At 43.4% G+C, this 22111-nt stretch overlaps 2 protein-coding genes across 2 annotated transcripts in view; one reads left to right on the forward strand and one right to left on the reverse strand.

Annotated features, from left to right (window-relative positions):
* Positions 1–208: 208 nt before the first annotated feature.
* LOC671917 (component of Sp100-rs-like) lies at positions 209–4134 on the reverse strand. Its single transcript, XM_006535878.3, has 2 exons — positions 3938–4134; positions 209–1337 (listed from the first exon to the last, which is right to left on the reverse strand). The coding sequence occupies exons 1-2, from the start codon at positions 4094–4096 to the stop codon at positions 1143–1145; spliced, it is 354 nt and encodes a 117-aa protein (XP_006535941.1). The 5' UTR covers positions 4097–4134; the 3' UTR covers positions 209–1142.
* A 9322-nt stretch (positions 4135–13456) lies between these two features.
* LOC100041903 (odorant receptor 131-2-like) overlaps positions 13457–22111 on the forward strand; it is a 51833-nt gene continuing 43178 nt past the window's right edge. The window contains exon 1 of the mRNA XM_001477711.5: positions 13457–13734. The gene's annotated coding sequence lies outside the window, so the exon portion shown is untranslated. The remainder of the gene's footprint in view (positions 13735–22111) is intronic.

Genomic DNA, 22111 nt, shown 5'->3' on the forward strand with positions numbered 1-22111 from the left:
TGTGTGGGTTTAGTCTTCTACACTGACTTCACAACTGTTACCAGGTTTATAATTATTGATCTACTGATTGCTTTCAAACCAACTACTGAAAGACTGTGAAAAGCCCTGGTAAGCATAGATAGATAGATAGATAGATAGATAGATAGATAGATAGATAGATAGATAGATAGATAGATAGATAGATGATAGGTAGATAGATGGATAGAAAGAGAGAGAAAGAGAGAGAGATGTATATATACACGTATATATAACCCTGATAACTTTGCCTTCACTATGTATGTGACGAAGAGAGTTGATCTATTTTTAGACTTTAAATAAAGAAGTCCAAGATCATTTTTTTAAAAAATTGGAAGCAAGAAATGCTAGGCTCCTGCACAGCTGCAGATCAAACATCAGGAGCTTGCTGCTCACTTTGTCTTGGTGGCAATGAATCAACCTTCAGAAAGGCTGTTGGTCAGCCAGGCAGTCACAGGAAGCTGAGACAGGAGTGGCACGAATTTAAGGCTAGGCTCAGCTATATAGTAACAAGCTAAGTTGGGTTACAGAGTAAGATTCTGTCAATAATAATTATTATTATAATCATAAATGACATGAAGTTCAAGATGAAAAACTGGAATAATGAGAAGTGTGTTTTGAGTTTTAAGTGGATCACCTGAGCATGTGGCTTACGCCTTTAGTCCCAGCACTCAGAAGGCAGAGGCAGGCAGATCTGGAGCTGGAGGCTAGCCTGGTCTATACAATGAGTTCCAGGATAGCCAAAGTCGCATAGAGAAACCCTGTCTCAAAAAAGGGGGGAGGGGGAGTCAGAAGACATCCCTCACCTCCCTAGCTGGGGAGACAAGAGCACTCTCACCATGTAAGAATGCCCACTGAGAGACACAACAGTGCTACCCTACTGACAATCAGCACTTCTAATCCTACCCTCTTCTACATAGCCTGATGATGGTATGCCTCCTATTGTCCTGAGAGCCTAAATGCCCAGCGGCAGAGCTCGGGAGGGTGTCAGCCATTAGTCATAAGTTTTCATATGATTCATGACACAGTAGTCTTGTTAACTGTTATATCCTCAATTGCTCTGCATGATATATGGCACATGATAAAAGCTTAATATACATTTGTTGACAACAAAAAGGACTGTGCTCTCAAGGAGCGATATAAAACCCAATACCACATTCAAAGCTTCTACGAATGAGATTCAAATTGGGGTACTTCTCCATGTTGACCTCATTGAACAATTCGCACAGTACCGTCATGTCAAATTTCTTCTCCAGTTCCTCCAGGGCTCTGTAGATCACTTTGTCCACAGGGACCAGCGATCTACAGGAATCTAGCAAATCCTTAAATAAAAATATTGAATAGAGAAAATTTCAGTGCAGGCTTCCATGTCACAGAAGAGCCCTAGAAAAATAATTATAGTTAGGGTACCTCAATCCCCTCCAAACATATCTTCTAAGGGGAAGCTTTATATTTGCATGACTACTTCATGAAACAAGTAAATATTGTCTTTTGAAAGTAATCACTGGTGACTTTGGGATACCATACTCATTTATATTACATGTAAGAAGGGCCAACTTTGAAAGGGAAATATGGGCTAAAGGTCAACTATGGGGCTATCTCTCAGTGGGTGGAGGCACTTGCCATTAATCCTGGTAGTCTGAGTTCCATCCCTGGGACTCAGATCATCATCTGAATCTGAAGAAGAAACCAACTAGCCACATTTGGTCTCTTACTTCTCCATATGCACAGCACCTGACTCATACAAATATGCCCACACAATACAAAGATACACACACAGCTCATAAGTAGATAAACAACATATTTAATTGTTTTTAGATGTGTAGAGGGGCTGAAGAGATGGCTCGGTGGGGTGAGAGTGCTTGCTACTCTGGCAGAGGACCCAAGTTCAGTTCCCAGCACCAACGCAAGAGCTCACGAACATCTGTAACTCCAGTTCCATGTGATGATTCAGTGTTCCTTTCTGGCCTCCATGGGCACCAGACACACAAGTGCTATGCACACAGAGATGCAGGCAGAATAGGTGAACACAAAAGAATAAAAATAAATATGTTCTTTTTAAAAGACTTATGTATTTATTTTATGTATGTGAGCACACTGTAGCTGTACAGGTGGCTGTGAGTCTTCATGTGGTTGTTGGGAATTGAATTTAGGACTTCTGCTCGCTACGGTTGGCCCCACTCACTCCAGTCAACCCTGCTCAGTCCCTGCTCGATCTGGCCCAAAGATTTATTTATTATTATAAATAGGTATACTGTAGCTGTCTTCAGACGCTCCAGAAGAGGGTGTCAGATCTCATTATGGGTGGTTGTGAGCCACAGTGTGGTTGCTGGGATTTGAACTCAGGACCTTTGGAAGAACAGTCAGTGCTCTTACCCGCTGAGCCATCTCACCAGCCCACTTTTTTTTAAAGGAAGGTAAACTGATATATATCTCATAGCAAGACTACTTTTGAAATAGACTTGGCAATCTATTTTGTTGTTGTTGTTGTTGTTGTTTGTTTGTTTTTTGGTTTTCGAGACAAGGTTTCTCTGTATAGCCCTGGCTGTCCTGGAACTCACTTTGTAGACCAGGCTGGCCTCGAACTCAGAAATCTGCCTGCCTCTGCCTCCTGAGTGCTGGGATTAAAGGCGTGCACCACCATGCCCGGCTGGCAGTCTATTTTATTAACAGGACTCGTTCTGGCCTCCTGGTTAACCCTGATTTGTCATGAAGGAAATAAGAGGTCCATTCCCTCTAATTTCGAACCCTACTGGAGAGTGGCATATTCATAAGGCAAAAGAAACACTAGAGGGGCTAGAGAGATGACTTAGTGATTAAGAGCAGTGGCTGCTCTTCCAGAGGTCCTGAGTTTGATTCCCAGTACCCATATGGTGGTTCATAACCATTTGTATAACTATAGTCCAGAGGATCTGGTGCATTCTCTTTTGATTGCCAAAGGCACCAGGGGCACAAGTGGTACACAGATATACATGCAGACAAAACACTTACACCTGTAAAATAAAAACAGTGTTTTTAAAATTTTTGTCTGAATTAAACACTCTGTACGTCTTATTGTTCTCAAAGCTAGGTTTTTAAAATAAACATTTACTAAACTAAAATGTACTAACTGAAATCTCATGAAGTCAGTTTGATAAAATAATTGGACAGTTCATTAAAATCACCTTTGATTTTTAGTTTATTTCTTTAGTTTAGATTGATTTAGTTTTAATTGCATATATTACATGGTATGAAATGCATGAGACATTGCTCATCCATGGAGAACCCCTATTCTGACCTAGCTCATCTTCAGCAATATTCACTGATGGCAGAAGTTGACATGGAACGCCATTCCCTCAGATAGAAGCAGTACCATCTCCTGAGGCCTTGGCTTCTCATCTCCCTTAATCCCTAGAGAGAACACTTCCAGAAATATCTTCATGATAAGTATCAGTTATAGGAAACCCAGATTTTAATTTTAATTCATAGTTGATGAATTTATTATTGTAACTGATACCTCTACAAAATGCTATGAAAATCCATGAGCTTTCTTGGTCAAAATTTAGTCCGGGGGCTGGAGAGATGGCTAAGTGTTTCAGAGCATGTGTAGCTCTTGCAGAGGACCTGGATTCCATTCCTAGCACCCACATCAGGTGGCTCACAACTACCTGTAACTCCAGTTCCAGGGAATCTGGAGCCCTTTTCAGGGCTCTGTGGGTATCAGCTCCTATGTAAACATGCACACATGCACACATGCACACACACACACACACACAGGAACACATAAACACACACATGCATGTAAGAAACGAAATCTTTTTTAAAAATTAAGTCCAACCTTAAAACGGTGTCCGTCATCTGATTTGAAGTTTGAATTGGGATATCAAAGTGTAACTTAATTTGGAGCTTGTTTACCAGGTTATGATGAAGTAAATTTACTTACTTCATACATTTTACCAGTGATGAATTCACGGTCTCGGAGGCTCTCAAGAAAAGGAAATGTACTTCTTATCGCATTAGAAATGGCCACTTTCTGTGTCTTGAAGTGCTTTAACATACATTCAATGAGATGCATCTCTGTGTTCTCCTGTTCAGTGGACATCCTAGAGGAGAAAATACCATGGGAAAATGGTTGTCAGTACAATAGATGATTGTGGAAACTATAAGGTTTTATATATGAAAGAAAGACTTCAAAGAACAAACATACATAAGATAAATGTCTTGAATTAACCCCAATGCATCAACAGCTGAACTGGAAGCTATGGGTTCAATCGAGGGAGACCCTGCCTCAATGTACAAGATGGAGACCGATGGAAGAGGAAGCTCTGCATGGACCTCTGACTTCCTCACACATGTGTACACACATATATGTGCATCTGCACAGACATGAGCTCTCACACACGTGAATGTTTGTATATACATGCATATATACTGCAGACCACAGACATACAAAAAATAAAGTTAAACACAAAGATAATTATGATTTTAAAATTCTACTACTTGTTGTCCTCATATAGAATTAGTGAAAAGTAATATTCCCACCGAAATATATAGAAATATTTCTGGAGGTATTGTTGATAGCTGAAAAATAGAAGCCATTGAAATGGCCTTTAATTGGTGAGTAGAAAAATAATAGTAGACAATTTATGCAATGAAATATTATGGAATAAAAAGGGACAAAATGCTAATACATTCTACAATGTGGATGAATTTCAAAAACATTTATTCCTTAATGAAAGAAAACAAACACAGAAGGCTAAATAATGTATAATTCCATTTGCAAGAAACGCCAATAAATGAAATCTATGCAGAAAGATGTATTAGTGGTTGCTTGACTTAGGGGAACAAGAATGGACTGCACATAGCTGCAAGGGATTCTTTTAGGGATGGGGGAGGTCTACATCCTAAACTAATACTGTGGTGCTGGGTGTACAGCTCTGTAGAAAGTCATTGCATTTATATTCAAATACATAAAATGAAAGTGGACACTCAAAATGCTGCACAGAGTGAGAAAGGCTGCACTGTTTTCTCTGGTGTACAAGCAAAAGAGGAAATATGACTAACACACAGTATGTCCTGTTTAGTTTGGATTATTAAATTGCGTTTGTTTGGTTTTTGTCAACTTGACACAAGCTAAAGTTCTTTGAAAAGAGGAACTTCAATTGAAAAAGAATACCTCCATAATGGTTGCCTGTTAGGCATGTCTGTGTGGCATTTTCTTGATTGATGATTGATGTGAGTGGGCACAGCTAACTGTAGGCACCACCACCTCAGGACAGGTTGTTCTGGGATATGTAAGAAAGCAAGTTGACCAAACCAGTAAGCTATGCCACGGTGTCTGCTTCAATTCCTGCCTCCAGGATTCTGCTTGAGTTCCTGCCCTGACTTCCATGATGGACTATGATGTGGAACTATAAGCCAGTTAAACCCTTTCCTTCCCAAATTGTATTTAGTCAGAGTGTTGTATCACTGCCACAGAAACCACGCTAAGAGACTACCTGAGTGATGTTTCCACAGTCTGACTAGGAATGCCAGGAAGTGACAGACAGCATTAAGTAGAACAAAACAACAACAACAACAACAAATCTTGTTGATGTCAGGATGTCTATGACTAAGTCCCCAATACAGAATGACCAACCAGCAACTACCACCCACCCACAATCAAATACAACAACTGGAAGATGAAACTAACCTTACCCACAGGCCACCAAAGCCATGTGTGAAGGGCAAGAGAAGCATTGGCTTTGGCTGCATTGTCCCTCCTCAGTCTCCTCCTTAGCCTTACCAAGATTGTGACCCTGGACCTAAGGTCTCTCTATACTGGGAACCAGTATAGAAACAAACATAGAGCTCCCCAGAACTCTGTCCCTGTGGATGTCTCCATCTGTCTTGCTCAATGAACACTGAATGGCTCAATAGACCACTGGAAAACAACAAACAGAGCAGAATGATAAGATGGGGGGGGGGTAGTTTTGCAGCTGTGTCTCCACTATCAGTGGCACTCTTGGTGGGAGAGCCCAGTCAGCTGTTCTGCTCTGCCAAGGCAGCCCATCTGTCCAAGGAACATACTTACCATTCCTGCCTAGCCAGCAGGTCAGTCTGGACACACTGCATGTCTGCCTGTCTACTCCCCAAGACAGTGTGTTGTCTCTATCTCATAGCAGAGTGTTATTTGGCTCTACCTAACTAAGCAGCAAGTAACCCCATCTGGCTCAGAGCCTACCTATGGCCTCAGCTAGCAAATAGCCAAACAGGCAACCTGGCTAACTTCATAGCATAGCTTCTAGACTTAGTAGACCAAGGATCCCAAGTAATCACCAATTCCAGGCTCAGAAGAAGCCAGCTGGTGTCAGAGATATAATGGGTAACACAACTGACAGCCTTTCCTTCCGGTGAAGGATAGCTTTTGGCACTTGTGTCTAAGGAGCATAAACTATCAACTTGTCTGGCTACTGAGCCTCCTTTATATAATTCATGAACAGAAAACCAAGCCAGAAGACATTCCACAAGTGTCAGGTACTTCCTGTCACTCCATGTCTTAGTCAGGGTTTGTATTCTTGCACAAAACATCATGACCATGTAGCAAGTTGGGGAGGAAAGGGTATATTCAGCTTCTACTTCCACATAGGCCTTAATCACCAAAGGAAGTCAAGACAGGAACTCACACTGGAGGAACTCACACATGGAGGGATGCTGCTTACTGGCTTGTTTCCCCTGGCTTTCTCAGCTTGCTTTCTTATAGAACCCAGTACTACCAGCCCAGGGATGGCACCACTCACAATGGGCCCTTCCCCCTTGATCACTAATTGAGAAAATGCCTTACAGCTGGATCTCATGGAGGTATTTCCTCAAGGGAGGTTCCTTTCTCTGTGATAACTCTAGCTTGTGTTAAGTTGACACACAAAATCAGGCTTTACACCCCCACTTAGGTGAAGCAAAGCAAAAATTTCAACATTTGCAAATGGATAACTGGAGTACATCTCATGAATAGAATGCAGGACATATCACCCCCAAAGGACGCAGAAAAAGCTTTTGGCAAACTCAGGATGCTTTCATGATAGAAATCAACCTCACAAAAGGTTTTGTTTTAATTCATCCCATTTAGACTTTCCTAAGTTTAGGAGCTGATGTCATTTATCCATTTGAAAAATCCCATTAACTTTTCTTTACAAATTACTCTTCTGTTCCTTCTATTTCTATGTCTTTGTTTCTCCTTTCCTCCATCCTTCTTCCTTCCTTCCTTCCTTCCTTCCTTCCTTCCTTCCTTGTATTGCAGAACATCTGGTTTCTTTTCTTCTAAAAAAGACATTGTTTTTCATTTATGTATATGAATATAATAACTGCATGTATATTAGTGTACTACATGTGTGCTTGGTGTCCATGGATGTCAGATTTTCCTGGAACTTCAGTTATAGGTCTCTGCAAACTACCATGTTGGTGCCTGAAATTCAACCAGCATCCACTTAACCGCTAAACTATCTCTCTAGCCCGGAGAGTAATAGACTTCCTTGGCATAGGCAGACAGATCTCTGGGTTCAAGAGTAGCCTGGTCTATAGAGCAGGTTCCAGTATAGCCAGGGATACACAGAGAAACCCTTTCTTGCCAATTCCTCTACCCCACAAATAAAACAAGAAGAGGAAATAAAAATACAATAGATGACAAAGGGACTGGAGACGGGGTAACATAAGACTTAAGGGTCAAGACATTTGAGTCAGGGGCTGTTGAGATGGCTCCATGCAGAGGGCGTGGGTTGGACTCCCATTACTCACATGGTGGTTCATAACCACACATAACTTCTGTTGCTGGGCATCTGATGCCCTCTTCTGACATCTATGGGCAACAAGCATATATGGTGTACACTGCACATAAGTGATGCACAAATGCAGGCAAAACACTAATACAGAAAACCAAAATTAATAAATCTCATTTTAAAACACACTTTATACTTTTAAAAGAAATAAAAGATGAGCCATTTTCAGGGCCAGAAACTTGAGTCTAACCACTTTTACAGATATTTGGGACAGAAACCAGCAACCACACAGGGTGACAGTCAACAGGAGTCCAGTCCTACCACACTCAGAGACCACATACCATCTTCACAATGAACAAGAGGAAGGGACAGACCCATGCTGGAAATGCTCCAAGCTTAGGTCTGTGCTTTCCTCTATGTTATGTGAGCTCTGCCTGTTTTGAATTGTTCTGTGCTGCTGTAGCTTGGGAACAGCAAATGAGGTCTCACAAATACAGTGTGTCTCGGTTAGTGTTCTCTTGCTGTGATGACATACCATGACCGTAGCAACTCTTAAAAAAGAACGTATTTAATTGTGGCTTGCTTACAGTTTCAGAGGTTTAATTTGACTTGTCAATTTGAATTGTCATCAGGTCAGAGAGCATGGCCAGATGTAGAAAGATATGGTGATGGAGAAGTAGCTGAGAGTTCTAGATCTGGACCAGCTGGAAGCAGGAAGAGGGAGACTCTGGGATTAGAATGGGCTTTTTGAAACCTCTAAGCCAACTCCCAGTGACACACTTTCTCCAACATGACTATACCTCCTAATCCTTACAAGTAGTACCACTCCCTGGTGACTAAATATTCAAATCTGTGGCCCTATGGGAGCCATTCTCATCCAAACCCATTCACACAGTGCATTCACTGATCAGGACCCACTGTGATGACACCTCAGGCTTTATGGCAGAGGGGCCACCATAGCCAATGGCAGAGAAGAGAGTGCCCAGAACCAAAGGAATATAGGATCCCTTGGTGATTGATTGATCAATGATGTCCTTAGAAACTGACCTCAGATAGAAAACAAAAACAACACCCAGGTTACACCTTGTGGTAATCTAAGTGTGGTGTGAGCAGCCCAATGTCCAACCATAGTGATGGGGTATAACCACAGCAACCATATAATAAACAAAGGACAGTGGAATGGAAGACCCCGTCTAGAAGAATGATCCAGAAGCTATAAGGAAAGTCTTCTCAAAGCACTTAGCAGAGCAGAAGAACCAATGTAGACACATGGTGAAGATGGGCAGGGAGTTAACAAGGTTGCAGAGATGTAGGTTACAGAGGAGCTTACAAAACCATGGAGATGAGCTAGGACCCCTTGTAAAATTTATATTATCCTTCACCACAATGTATTTCTTTAAAAATTAGAAATTAGGAGACGGAGAGATTGCTCAGTGGTTAAGAACACTGGCTGCCTTTCCAGAGGACCCAGATTCAGTTCCCAGCACCCACATGGTAGGTCACACCTGTCTGGAACTCCTGGGAATCTAATACACTCTTCTGACTTCCTGGGACACCAGACATGATATGCTGCACAGACATGAATGCAGGCAAAGCCCTCATACACATAAAACAATGAAATAATATTTAAGATTCAGTTAGAAATCAGGACTAGCTAGGTGGCTCAGTGACTTGATCCCCAAGTGTACAGACTTGAGCTCAGCTTCCCAGAATTCACATAAACGCTGGATGCTACAGCAGATGCCTGAAGTTCCAGCACACCTGCAGCTCCATAGGTGGTGGAGGCAGGGGACTCCCTGGGAACCTCAACTTCCAACTAACCTAGTGGACACAGGCAAACAGGAGACCCTGCCTCAAACTCAAACAAGGTGCAAGGGGAGCACGATTCCCCACATTGTCCTCTGATCTCCACACATGTGATATATAGATATATATATACACACACATATATAGTGTGTGTATGTATATGTATATATTGCGTTAATACACAGATACACACACATAATATATATATGTATATATATGTGAATATATATATATATATATATATATATATATATATATATATATTGGGTTAATACACAGATACACACAGACACACATATCCCGAGCTTATCCCCGTCCCGCGGGAAATAAACACAGGACACACCAGATTCTTCCAAGGTTAACTTTTACTTCTATATCATATTGAGGTAGACAAAGAAAGCTCAGAAAGTGTGTGGCTTAAATACTTTTGGTGACGTGTCTAAACTAGGACTGGTAGCAACACCCATGATCCTCATGCACCCTGGGGATAGGTTAAAGCCCCCAGAGGTTGGGCAAAAGCCCCGGAGATGGACTGGTGACTTTGGCTGGCTGTGCTCTCGCAGCTGCGCACAAAGAGGTTTAGCACCATCTAGTGGCGGCACATATATTGCAGCCCTTTACACACACACACTGCATTCACACACACACATACTCACATATACCCAACACCCATACACATACACATAGACTGCATCCACACACGCACATATAAACAACATTCACACACATACACATACAGTGCATTTATATACATATACATACACCCACATACTCACTGTCTTAGTTAGGATTTTACTGCTGTGAACAGACACCATAACCAAGGCAAGTCTTATTAAAAAAACAACATTTACTTGGGGCTGGCTTACAGGTTCAGAGGTTCAGTCCATTATCATCAAGGTGGGAGCATGGCAATATCCAGGAAGGCATGGCGCAGGCAGAGCTGAGAGTTCTATGTCTTCATCCAAAGGCTGCTAGTGGAAGACTGACTTCCAGGCAACTAAGGTGAGGATCTTATGCCCACACCCACAGTGACACACCTACTTCAACAAGGCCACACCTCCAAAGGGTGCTACTCCCTGGTCCAAGAATATACAAACCATCACACTCACACACTGCATTTACACACACATGCTCATGTAAGCACAGTATTCACACACACACACACACACACACACACACACACACACACACACACACACACACACACATACACAATACTGCATTCGCACACACTCGCTCACACAAACACACACTACATTCACACACAGAGATTTTTTTTAAGCTGTAAAGGAAAGAAACCAAGCTACTAAACATTAAGTCATTGTCATGGGGGAAGACCAGGAGACAGCCTTACACATAAAAAGATTAAAATCCTAACAAAGATAGCACAGGAGCAGTGAGAACTGGGGGGCTAATGTGTCTCCAGGGTAGAATCCTTTTGTCTAAAAAAAGAGACAGACGAAAAGAAACAAACTTTCCCTGAATAAAGATAGATTCCCACATGTTACCTGAAGAACACAGAACTGTGATCCAAACAAAACAAACAAAAACTCATGCCAGGCCAGTTAGGGCAGGCCTTTAAGCCGAAGGACTCAGGAAGCTGAAACAGGAAAATTACAGTTTCAAGGCTATCCTGGGCAACTGAATGAGATTGTGTCTCAAATCAAAAAGTAAAGGGAGGGCTGGAGATATAGTTCAGAGGTAGAGAACTTGCTCGGCAAGCACAAAGCTCTAGGTTCAAAGGCAGCCACGGCAAGCAGAAACACAAAAGCCCCAACACCCCAAGGGTGCTTGATTTTCTCAGTGGCTTCCATTATCACTTTATTTATGGATGTGTCTTTCTTACAAGATCAATACTACAATTCAAATTTAACTTTGTATAAGAGGAAACCCACTATACACAGTGCCAAAAGACAAGGGAGAATATAGCTACGGTTTCTCAAGACATTTAGCCAGTGCATAGAAGAAGTGCATATAAAAACCACATAGGGGTTTTTATACAAGAAAAATAAATGAATTAAATCTGTTAAAAAATAAATGAACACCTGACTAAAGATATCGAAAACAGACCAGTGCTGGAGAGGGAGCTGAAGGGCCAGTGCATAAGAAACGCAACCCATTTCCTGCTTAATAGAGAGACTGCAAAACAGCACACATCTCTATTGCCTTTGTGTACTTGGGCTGAGAGAGGAAGACGCCTCATCTCAGTAGCTACTGGCATGGAAATGCATAGACTTTGCCTCCTCAGCAGCCCTTTGGCAGCGTCTATAAAGCAAGTAACGCCCTTTGTCTCGGTAGTCCCCTGATTATATCTTTGATTCAAGACAAAATACTAGTCAATAAGCATAATGCATTATATGGCCAACGTTCCCACAGCTTGTGGGTGACAGTCAACAATGGTAGTGAGCGAAAGTTCATCAAAAGGAGACTGGTTTAAACTGGTTTAAAACTCGTGGAAAGGACTGGCAAGCTGGCACAGTGGAAAAGGAGCCAGCAACCCAGCCTGATGACTTGGCTCAGATCCCAGAAGCCACACGGAAGAAGGGAGGTACCACCTCCTCTATTTTGCCCCCTGACTCCATGACACACGCAAAGCTGCCGCACGTGTGCACACATAAATAAGCATTACATTGAATGATACATTTCTTGGTTCATATACAAGTGCTCTGAACGGCAGGGAGCTGTGAAAAAGAGTAAAGTAAGTGTACCCTCATTACATGGAGGACCTCGCCAAGGCTTCTACTCTTTAAAACAGGCTAAGGCTGAAAACACCGCACACCATTACAAAATGAAAATACGCATTAACGAAAACAAATTATACATGAAATGCATTGGGAAAGATAAAGGGGCTGGAGAGATAGGTCAGCAGTTAAGAGCAATGATTGTTCTTCAAAAGGACTGGAGTTCAGCTCCCAGTCTGTCAGCTCATAGCCATCTATAACTCCAACTACAGGGGACCTGACATCCTCTTCTGTCCTCCAAAGGCACATTCCCTAATAGTGTACACACTCTTCTCTCTCTCTCTCTCTTACACACACACACACACACACACACACACACACACACACACACACACACGCACACATGCACGCGCCCAATAAATATTTTGTAGACAATAAGAAAGACCCAGGTATGGTATTGTACACCTTTAATCCCTGTACTTGGGAGGCAGAGGCAGATGGATCTCTATTGTAAGTCCAAGTCCAGGCAGGTTTACATAGCAAGTTTCAGGTCAGCCTGGACAACATAATAAAAAAGACCAAGAGACCATGCCTTAAAATTAAAAATAAATAATATAAGGAAGATTGAGCCCAAGGAGTGGGCTAAGTATATGGGGGCAGCTGAGGGGTCTTATCCTTTCTATATTTCCACAAGTTTGAAAGCTTATAAACCACATTTTATTATGAAATGGTCCTGGTGGTCTAGGCCTGTAACCTCAGTCACTCAGAGGCTCACAAGTTCAAGGTCAGCCTAACCTATACACTGAGTTCCACACTGGTGTGAGTAACTTAGCAAAACCTTGAGTCAAAGTTCTAAAAAATAAATAGAGATATATAATCAGGCATATTCAAAGCCCGAGGTTCATCTGCAGTACTGAAAAAAAATGTATTACTTCCTTTGTACTAACAAAAACACTGCCCAACATTATTTATGCATAGTAGCGCATCTGAGTTACTGGAGCAAACAGAATTCTACTGTTTCCTGCCAGAGCTAACATCCACCTAGAACAGAAAACTAAAGGGAAATAGAAATATGTGGCTTGCCCTGACCTTTGCAATCAAGGCCCTTTCTTGTCTTTTGTCTTCCTTGGATCGAGGTCTGACAGTAAGAGCTTAAACTATGAGTGAGCCTGGGCACAGCTTTCTTGGTGACAAGTCCTGCCAGACAGGTAAGAGAAACAGGGCAGCGGGTGCCAACTGTTTACCCAGCATCGTCTGCTATTTGGACTTCTTCCCTGAGGTGACTTTCCTGCAGGAGTCCTGCTCTAATGCAGAGAGAGGCAGAGGGACTGAGACCGCTTGGGTCACAAGATAATAACAGAACCATGCCACAGGAGTCCCTGTCAGCTGTGGCCAAAGTCTCCCTCTGACAGCTGAGCAGTGGTCATAAAGACAGTTATGACTTGTGTACAATCTGGCAAGCTTGTCTCTCTCGGCAGCGGATATCAAACTCAAGTGTTCAGGTATGCTGATGTTCTCTCTCTTTCTCTCTCTGTGTCTGTCTGTCTGTCTGTCTGTCTGTCTGTCTGTCTGTCTCTGTCTCTGTCTCTCACTCTGCCTCTCTCTCTGTCTCTCTCTCTGTCTCTGTCTCTGTCTCTCTCTCTTTCTCTCTCTCTCTCTCTCTCTCTCTCTCTCTCTCTCTCTCTCTCTCTCTCTCTGTCTGACTCTTCGCCTCATCACCCCCAAATCTATCCCCTCTCATTATAGGCCAAAGCTACTTCATGTCAGGCGGTTTGGACTGACTGAAGCTTGGGTCACTAATTCAAGACATAAAATCAACAGTGTTGTCAGAGGGAAAGGTTACAGAGGGAAAAAGACCCACCTGGGGCTGCCCTTGCTCCCTTCCATCTTCCACAGCTGCCTGGGGCCTGGGACAGTGAGCTCTGATCCCTTGGTGTCTGCACAGGCTTCTGTGTGTTTGCTGTGGGCCACAGCTGAGAGCAGGAAGTGAGCCCAAGCACTAAGAAACCAGAGAGGGCTCCGCCCTGATGGGGAAAAGAAAAACGAAAGTAATTCTCTAATCTCAAGGGTGCTGCTGTGAGATCCTGTCCCATCCATCATTTTTGGAATGTTGTAGCAGGGAGGAGAAAGGGGACCTAGAGGATTGCAGAAGGGTACACCAGGACAAGCTGAGCCAGTTCCTGACAGTGCCTTCTTTATGGAAAGATGGGACAAACAAACAAAACAAAACAATTCAAAGCCCTCCACAGAAACTCAAACTGTTCTCTCTTGCTCCTGTGTCTAGGAGGGGAGCAGGGATCCCCCCAGGGTTGGTTGTCATGTCCCTGGCTGAAGTGAATTGGGTAAGGAGACAGCAGGGAAGGAGGATCAAACACTTGCAAGGTATCTCTCAGGCCAGCAGGAGACCCAGGAATGTGGCCAGGACAAGATTTCTCAGACCCAGGATTGAGGACATCCCCCAACTCCATAGACATTGGGTCAGAGCAAGACTTGGGTCTCTGAAGACTTGTCATCCCAGCCTAGAAGTCAAAGGCAGGAGGAAGCTGCAGCAGTGGCCACCAGGGCATGAGGACAAAGATGTGGTCCTCCCTTCTGAGGTGCAGATATGATAAGTAGTGATGAGCTGTCACCTCCAGTGAGTCTTTCTAGGAGGCCCCTCATGGATCATTAGGATATATCAAGTTCTCTCTGTTCCTCCTTCTGGGAGCACTTTCTCTGAGGGACTTGGTGACCTGAGGTGAGCCTGTACCCTGACAGGTCTCCCAGCAGAGAGTCTGCTTGCCTCTTTCTCATCCTTTAGTTCACATGCACAGGGATAGGCTGGTATGAAGCTGGGGTGGGTATGACTCACAAGAGTAGTGTGAGGCCATGCCTGAGGTTAGCCTTTGGGGTCTTTTAGTGCCCCACATTTTAGCCATGTCTCCATTTCTACTTCGATCTAGAATAAGAAACTTTGGGATGATTTTACAGGACTCTAAGTAACAAGACTTTGCAGAAGCACCTCAAAGCTAATGTGTGCATGGGAATCCAATGTCTATATGTTGCTGGTTCAGTTCCTTCTTGGAGACCCAGAGGAGTGCACACAGGGAGAGCTGAACTATCACTATACTGTCCAGTGTCTGACTGGCACTCCTGAGACCTGAAGGCCCAGCTCTACAGTCAAGTGTAACTCTTGGGAGGTGAGGTGCACAGGGAACAGAACGTTGCTACACCTACTTACCCCAAAGCAGCTCTGGAAGAATGCTATTAAAGGGTACCCCCTTCCCTGAATACTCCGCACCCCAGTTTCCAGCTATAATATTGGCAGAATTGTTCATACAGAAATCTAGAACATTCTGGCCTTGTGTTACTCTACCTGGGTGAGAATAAGATGGCTATCATAACTTTGAATCAAATTGGAAGCAAGCTTTGATACTGTCAGGATGAACTCTGGCCAGGTCTATTCCTGGATGCACAAAAGAATGGCAAATTTCACAGAAGCTTAAATGAGTAGCCCCATAAGGCCACCATATTTCCCTTTGTGTCCAATCAGGGGGAATTATGCTTCCTGATATAATTCCTGCCTGCATCCAATCAGGCAAGCATACATGTTGACATGTTTCCCACATACGTACCTCCTGCCTACATGTGAACAAGCACATCCTATGTAGTTGGGGCAAACAAATCTGTGTAGGGAAGTGAAAACATGTGTCTTGTTTCACAGAGGCATTCTTGTTTCACAGATCTCTTTGACACAGTAATTAAAATTCAAAGCATAACTTTGGCTGTCATGCTTTGGAAAACCACACAACACGGCTTCAAAACAAGGTAGAATAAAGGTTTCAGGAGGGGAAACTTCAGTTTTCAGGCCATCCTGGAAGAGGTTGCATGTCAGATGAAAGACTGAAGATACTTACAGAAACATCATGGGACACATGGTTTGGAAGGCACTTGGCAAAGTAAAAGGGTTCTTGGGTTCTGAGGGCCCATTCTTGTACAAGAGTGATTGGAGTGGCAGCTACCGACCAACTCCTGCTTAGGCCAGAATTTAGGCTTTTGTTGCAGCAGAGGGGACATATGATTGTAATGGCTCAGATTGCAAGCAATCTGTTTATGAAAGGCAACGCTCAGCTTTCAGTTCAGAGAGCATTAGACAAGCCCTGGACTTTCATTTTTTGGAGATCTGCTCTTCACTCTCCAGACCCTGGTTGTTTTGTGTTTTGTTTTTTTGTTTTTTCATAACTATACTCACCACAGAGCCTCCTGCCAAAGGTTTTGTTTTGTTTTTTCCTGCCCTAATCAGGGCGGTGTTTGCTCCCAAGTTCAAACAAAGGGAAGCAGGAAGTTAATTCTGGGCTAGCTGCCTCCCAACTTTTGACATCTCTCCCAAATCCTGTCTGAGTTCATCCTTTTGTAGAAACCTCAGGTTGTTTGGGGTTTTTGCTTCCAAAGTCACTGCCTGAGTAACAGTTTGTAGGCAGGAGCTTCTTCACCAACAGTTAAGACAAGCTTCTTTATTTCTCACCAAATAGCAGCAAAGGAGTTCTGGTCACTCCCGTAGCCAGCTTGACTCTGGAGGCACGAGAGGATCCAGACAAAGCCCCCTGAGCTTTCTACCCACTCAGAAGGTGGCATGGTCCTTACTGATCAGCACAGCCATGAAGAATGCCTTTTAAAAGAGAGACACAGCTCAAAACCACACACTCCTGTGCTTTTCCTGCTCACAGGAATGAGCCAGTTCCAGCAAAGACACACCTGTGGCAAACACACGGCTGTTCTACACATTCTGCTGGAGTTAGTTGCAGCCTTATTGACAGGAATGATGTAGGCGATGTTCTAAGAAGCCTGAAAATCCCTTTTCTTTGCTGAAGGAGGTGGAGGGATAGCATCAGATCTGGGTTTTGTTTTAGACACTTGTTAAGTAGTCTTTACTTTCTAAGGGACTCTGGTTACAGCCCTCCCTCTACCTCTGGCTTTTAATAGGATAGCTGACTTCCACCATGTGCCCTCTTTGCCCACCACTCTTTTGATAGGTATAAAGCAGTAACTTTATAGGTTGCCCTGTTGTCCTGCCTTCAGTAGCATTAGGTCTCTACCTGTCTCTCTACAGAAAGCACTTAGTCTGGCTGCGACAGTTGAGTGATTCTGGTTATCTGGAACCGAATCTTTCTATTGTTACTATAGAAATAGGAATTGAGAGATGGTCTCACCATTGTTCCATCCTTCAGAGAGCAGCCAGTGCTGAGCTGATCAAGGATGCTCATAATCCCAGCAGTGTTCCTGATCACCTCATTAAGTTCATGTCTCTGAGTGACCCTAAGGAACACGGTCATCTATCTCATGGGCTATTCTCCAGTACTAGAGAGTAGAGTCATCTCACTACTTCAGTTAGATTTGTAACCCTGAGTCTGTGGTCATGGTTCCAATAATGAAGCAGCACTTCATCAATGTGTGCTGAAAATAGGAGGAGCATACAGGAGCTGCCCAGGGACAGCCTAGACCGATGACCCTTGCCATCACCAGACTGATTAGCTTCTACAGCACAGAAGAACACTTAAGTGTTGATAACTCATGGGTGCCAGGCTAACCAACTCAGCTACCACCAGGCCCAGATACAGGGCTTTGACCTGACCAACCCCATCATCTACCCCAGCTATGAACTGCTGGAGCAGGTGAATGGATCAGTGCTGCTCTTCCAAAGCTGCAGGATCTCCATGACACAAGGCAACAACAGGATATCTGAGATGCATCCTGGGGAGGATCCAGTATTGATGGTAGAGCAGAGCCAGAGGCTACGAATCAAACCAATGACCAAATGTTCATTGCAATGAACATTTGCAAGAAGAGCTGTTTGGATAGTGTGTAAACTGTGTGACACACTGCAGCTTTCATGGCAAGATTGTTTTTGTTGTCATTGTTTTCTTTTCTTTGGGGGCGGGGGAGGTTGCCAGGGTAGAGGGGGATAGGACAGGACTGGAAGATGAGTGGGAATTGTAGTGCATGATGGGAAATTCACCAAGAATCAGTTTTTTTAAAAATTTAAACTATTGATAACTCTGTCAGCCAGTTTAGTTTTCCAGCTTTCTTTATCCAGTATCTAAACCCAAACACAATCTCCATGCCTCTCCTGTAGGTTGGGCTTGTCACTCCTTTAATGTGAGGCCCCTTTCACATGGCTTCCAGCCCTAACCTTGGTTTGTCTACTGAGCTATGCTGGGAATCCCCTGTGTAGTCTTTATTCAAGCTAGATGGGGGACATAGATGGCTCTTCATTGCAAGGAAGAGTAAAGGGATCCTCTCATAGACAAATAGGTTCAGGGAAACAGGTTCAAAGTCCTCACTCTGATTCTCAGGACCCTGACATTGGCACAAGACACTTCCTGAACCTAGAATGCAGTCTTCTTGGGAGTTCTGACTTTGTGAACACAAGGGCCCAGCACATACATGCTTTTGCTGCAGTCTGACTTATGGCTGCAGATATGAGTGACTCTTTCCTCATGATTACTTGGGATTGCTCGATCTAAGGAACTCATATCCATCTATTAGTGCAATGCAGCAAGTGTCACCAGACCCCATCTTTCTTACAGTGACCTTTTCTCCATCCACTATCAAATATGCCACTTTGTGTCAAATATGCCACTTTATGTGTAGCTCACATAGTCTGTAATGCCTTTCTGCAGGTTAAAATTTGGCCCCAGTGCTGGTTTAACACCTGAGAACCTTTGGTTAGACAGTGACATACCTTGAGAACCCCACCCGAAGGCTTTGCCTCTGGGACATTATCTTATAGTGAGTCTTCCTAGACACAGGCCCTGAGTTGAGAGCCTTTTTCTGTCTTATTTGATGAGTGGTTTGTTTTTTCCAGAAACCTTTATAAGCCAGGGTAGCTGAGAGTCACTATGTAGCCCAGGCTCGCATTGCATTTGCAGCTATCCTCCTGCCTCAGCCTCTCAAGGATTGAAGCTACAGGAATGAGCCACCACATGGTTTGAAGTCTTGGAAGCTTATGGTTTATTGTGGATTGCTCTCAGGAGAGTAAGAGACAAGAAAAGCAACATATATGTGGGGGGAGGGGTTGCAGTGGTGGTGGAGCAAAGCCAGCTGGAGACAGGCTCCAGCCTAGACCCTTGAAGACCAGAGAGCAGCAATGCACCATACTCTTGATTTCATGGGGAGAAAAGGGGATGGACCCCCAGGCCAGGAGGTGTAACTCCTAGCTGCACCTGTTTCCATATGACCAAGAGTAATCATCCGGGAATGATAGAGTCTATAAAGAACACTCATTGCTGCTGCAGGTGAGCCAGACATGGCCAGGTGACACCAGCCATGTCTCTGATTTCAGTCAACTCTTTTCATTTGTTTCCTGAATAGCAAACACTTCCTTGAAACCCTTCTCAAATTTGGACTCCAGTCTAAGTCCCATTTCGCCAAACTTAGGGTCCTAAAAAAAAAAAAAAAAAAAAAAAAAAAAAAAAAAAAAAAAAAAAAAAAAAAAAACATAATGTAGACAAGAATGATGGTACTCATTATCAGTGACAGAAACACATCCTCCCTCTTGGTACTTCTATTCTCTGAGGGACTCCATTAGGTGCATGGTTCATTCACATGTAAAGGACCTTAGAGTTTGGTATTTCTGAGAATCTTGCCTACGGGGAGTAAGAAGCAATCTCGGGCTGGGGAGTTGCCTCAGTGGGTCAGTGTTTGCCACACAAGTGAGAGGACTTGAGTTCAGATCCCCTCAAGCCTGTGGAAAGCTACATGCACTCCACTCTGGTCGACAGTTGCCTTGTCTCAAAGAAGCTGAGATGGAAAAAAAACACACATGGTTGCCCTCTACTTTGACTTTCGTGAATATTATGACACACACATCTGAATTCTCACATAAACATGCACACACTCATGAGTACATACACATCACATATATTCATATACTCACACAAAGATTTAAGCTAGGATCTAGAGAGATGGAGTGGTGATTAAGAGCATATAGTACTCTTGCTAAAGACCCAATTCAATTAACTGTACTGATGCCTCTGGACTCCACAGACTTCTACACTCAAATGCACACACACTGTGTCTTCCCCCAAACACACACACACACACATGGGGGGGGCGGTTCCAGATAGGATTTCTCTGTGTAGTCCTGGATATCCTTGAACTTGCTCTATATATAGACTGGGCTAGCCTCAGACTCAGAGATCTGCCTACATCTGCCTCCCATATGCTGGGTTTAAAATCCTGTGCCACCATGCCCACCTTTGACATACATATATTTTAAAAATTATTCTCCTGTGTGTGTGTGTGTGTGTGTGTGTGTGTGTGTGTGTGTGTGTGTGTGTGTGTTGGGGGTGTTGGCTTAATTTTCCTCTTTGTGGCCCAATAGCTTTGTAGACCAGGAAAGAAGTTAGGTCTCTTGTGCTGGGAACCTTCCTGTTAGTGAAACACATTCTAGATCTTAAACCAAAAAGAAAATCCACTTCCAAATCTCTTTTTCTTTTTTGAGATAAAGTCTCATACCAGGAAGGCTTTGAACACAAGACATTCTTCCTCCATCGGCCTTTTTTTTTTCCATTTTTTATTAGGTATTTAGCTCATTTACATTTCCAATGCTATACCAAAAGTCCCCCATATCCACCCACCCCCACTCCCCTGCCCACCCACTCCCCCTTTTTGGCCCTGGTGTTCCCCTGTACTGGGGCATATAAAGTTTGCAAGTCCAATGGGCCTCTCTTTCCAGTGATGGCCGACTAGGCCATCTTTTGATATATATGTAGCTAGAGTCAAGAGCTCCGGGGTACTGGTTAGTTCATAATGTTGTTCCATCTATAGGGTTGCAGATCCCTTTAGCTCCTTGGCTACTTTCTCTAGCTCCTCCATTGGGAGCCCTATGATCCATCCATTAGCTGACTGTGAGCATCCACTTTTGTGTTTGCTAGGCCCCGACATAGTCTCACAAGAGACAGCTACATCTGGGTCCTTTCAATAAAATCTTGCTAGTGTATGCAATGGTGTCAGCGTTTGGATGCTGATTATGGGGTGGATCCCTGGATATGGCAGTCTCTACATGGTCCATCCTTTCATCTCAGCTCCAAACTTTGTCTCTGTAACTCCTTCCATGGGTGTTTGGTTCCCAAATCTAAAGAGGGGCATAGTGTCCACACTTCAGTCTTCATTCTTCTTGAGTTTCATGTGTTTAGCAAATTGTACCTTATATCTTGGGAATCCTAGGTTTGGGGCTAATATCCACTTATCAGTGAGTACATATTGTGTGAGTTCCTTTGTGAATGTGTTACCTCACCAGGATGATGCCCTCCAGGTCCATCCATTTGGCTAGGAATTTCATAAATTCATTCTTTTTAATAGCTGAGTAGTACTCCATTGTGTAGATGTACCACATTTTCTGTATCCATTCCTCTGTTGAGGGGCATCTGGGTTCTTTCCAGCTTCTGGCTATTATAAATAAGGCTGCTATGAACATAGTGGAGCATGTGTCCTTCTTACCAGTTGGGGCATCTTCTGGATATATGCCCAGGAGAGGTATTGCTGGATCCTCTGCTAGTACTATGTCCAATTTTCTGAGGAAACGCCAGACTGATTTCCAGAGTGGTTGTACAAGCCTGCAATCCCACCAACAATGGAGGAGTGTTCCTCTTTCTCCACATCCACGCCAGCATCTGCTGTCACCTGAATTTTTGAACTTAGCCATTCTGACTGGTGTGAGGTGGAATCTCAGGGTTGTTTTGATTTGCATTTCCCTGATGATTAAGGATGTTGAACATTTTTTCAGGTGCTTCTCTGCCATTCGGTATTCCTCAGGTGAGAATTCTTTGTTCAGTTCTGAGCCCCATTTTTTAATGGGGTTATTTGATTTTCTGAAGTCCACCTTCTTGAGTTCTTTAT

Source organism: Mus musculus (genome assembly GCF_000001635.26).
Source record: "Mus musculus strain C57BL/6J chromosome 1 unlocalized genomic contig, GRCm38.p6 C57BL/6J MMCHR1_RANDOM_CTG3".
Classification (NCBI taxonomy): Eukaryota; Metazoa; Chordata; class Mammalia; order Rodentia; family Muridae; genus Mus; species Mus musculus.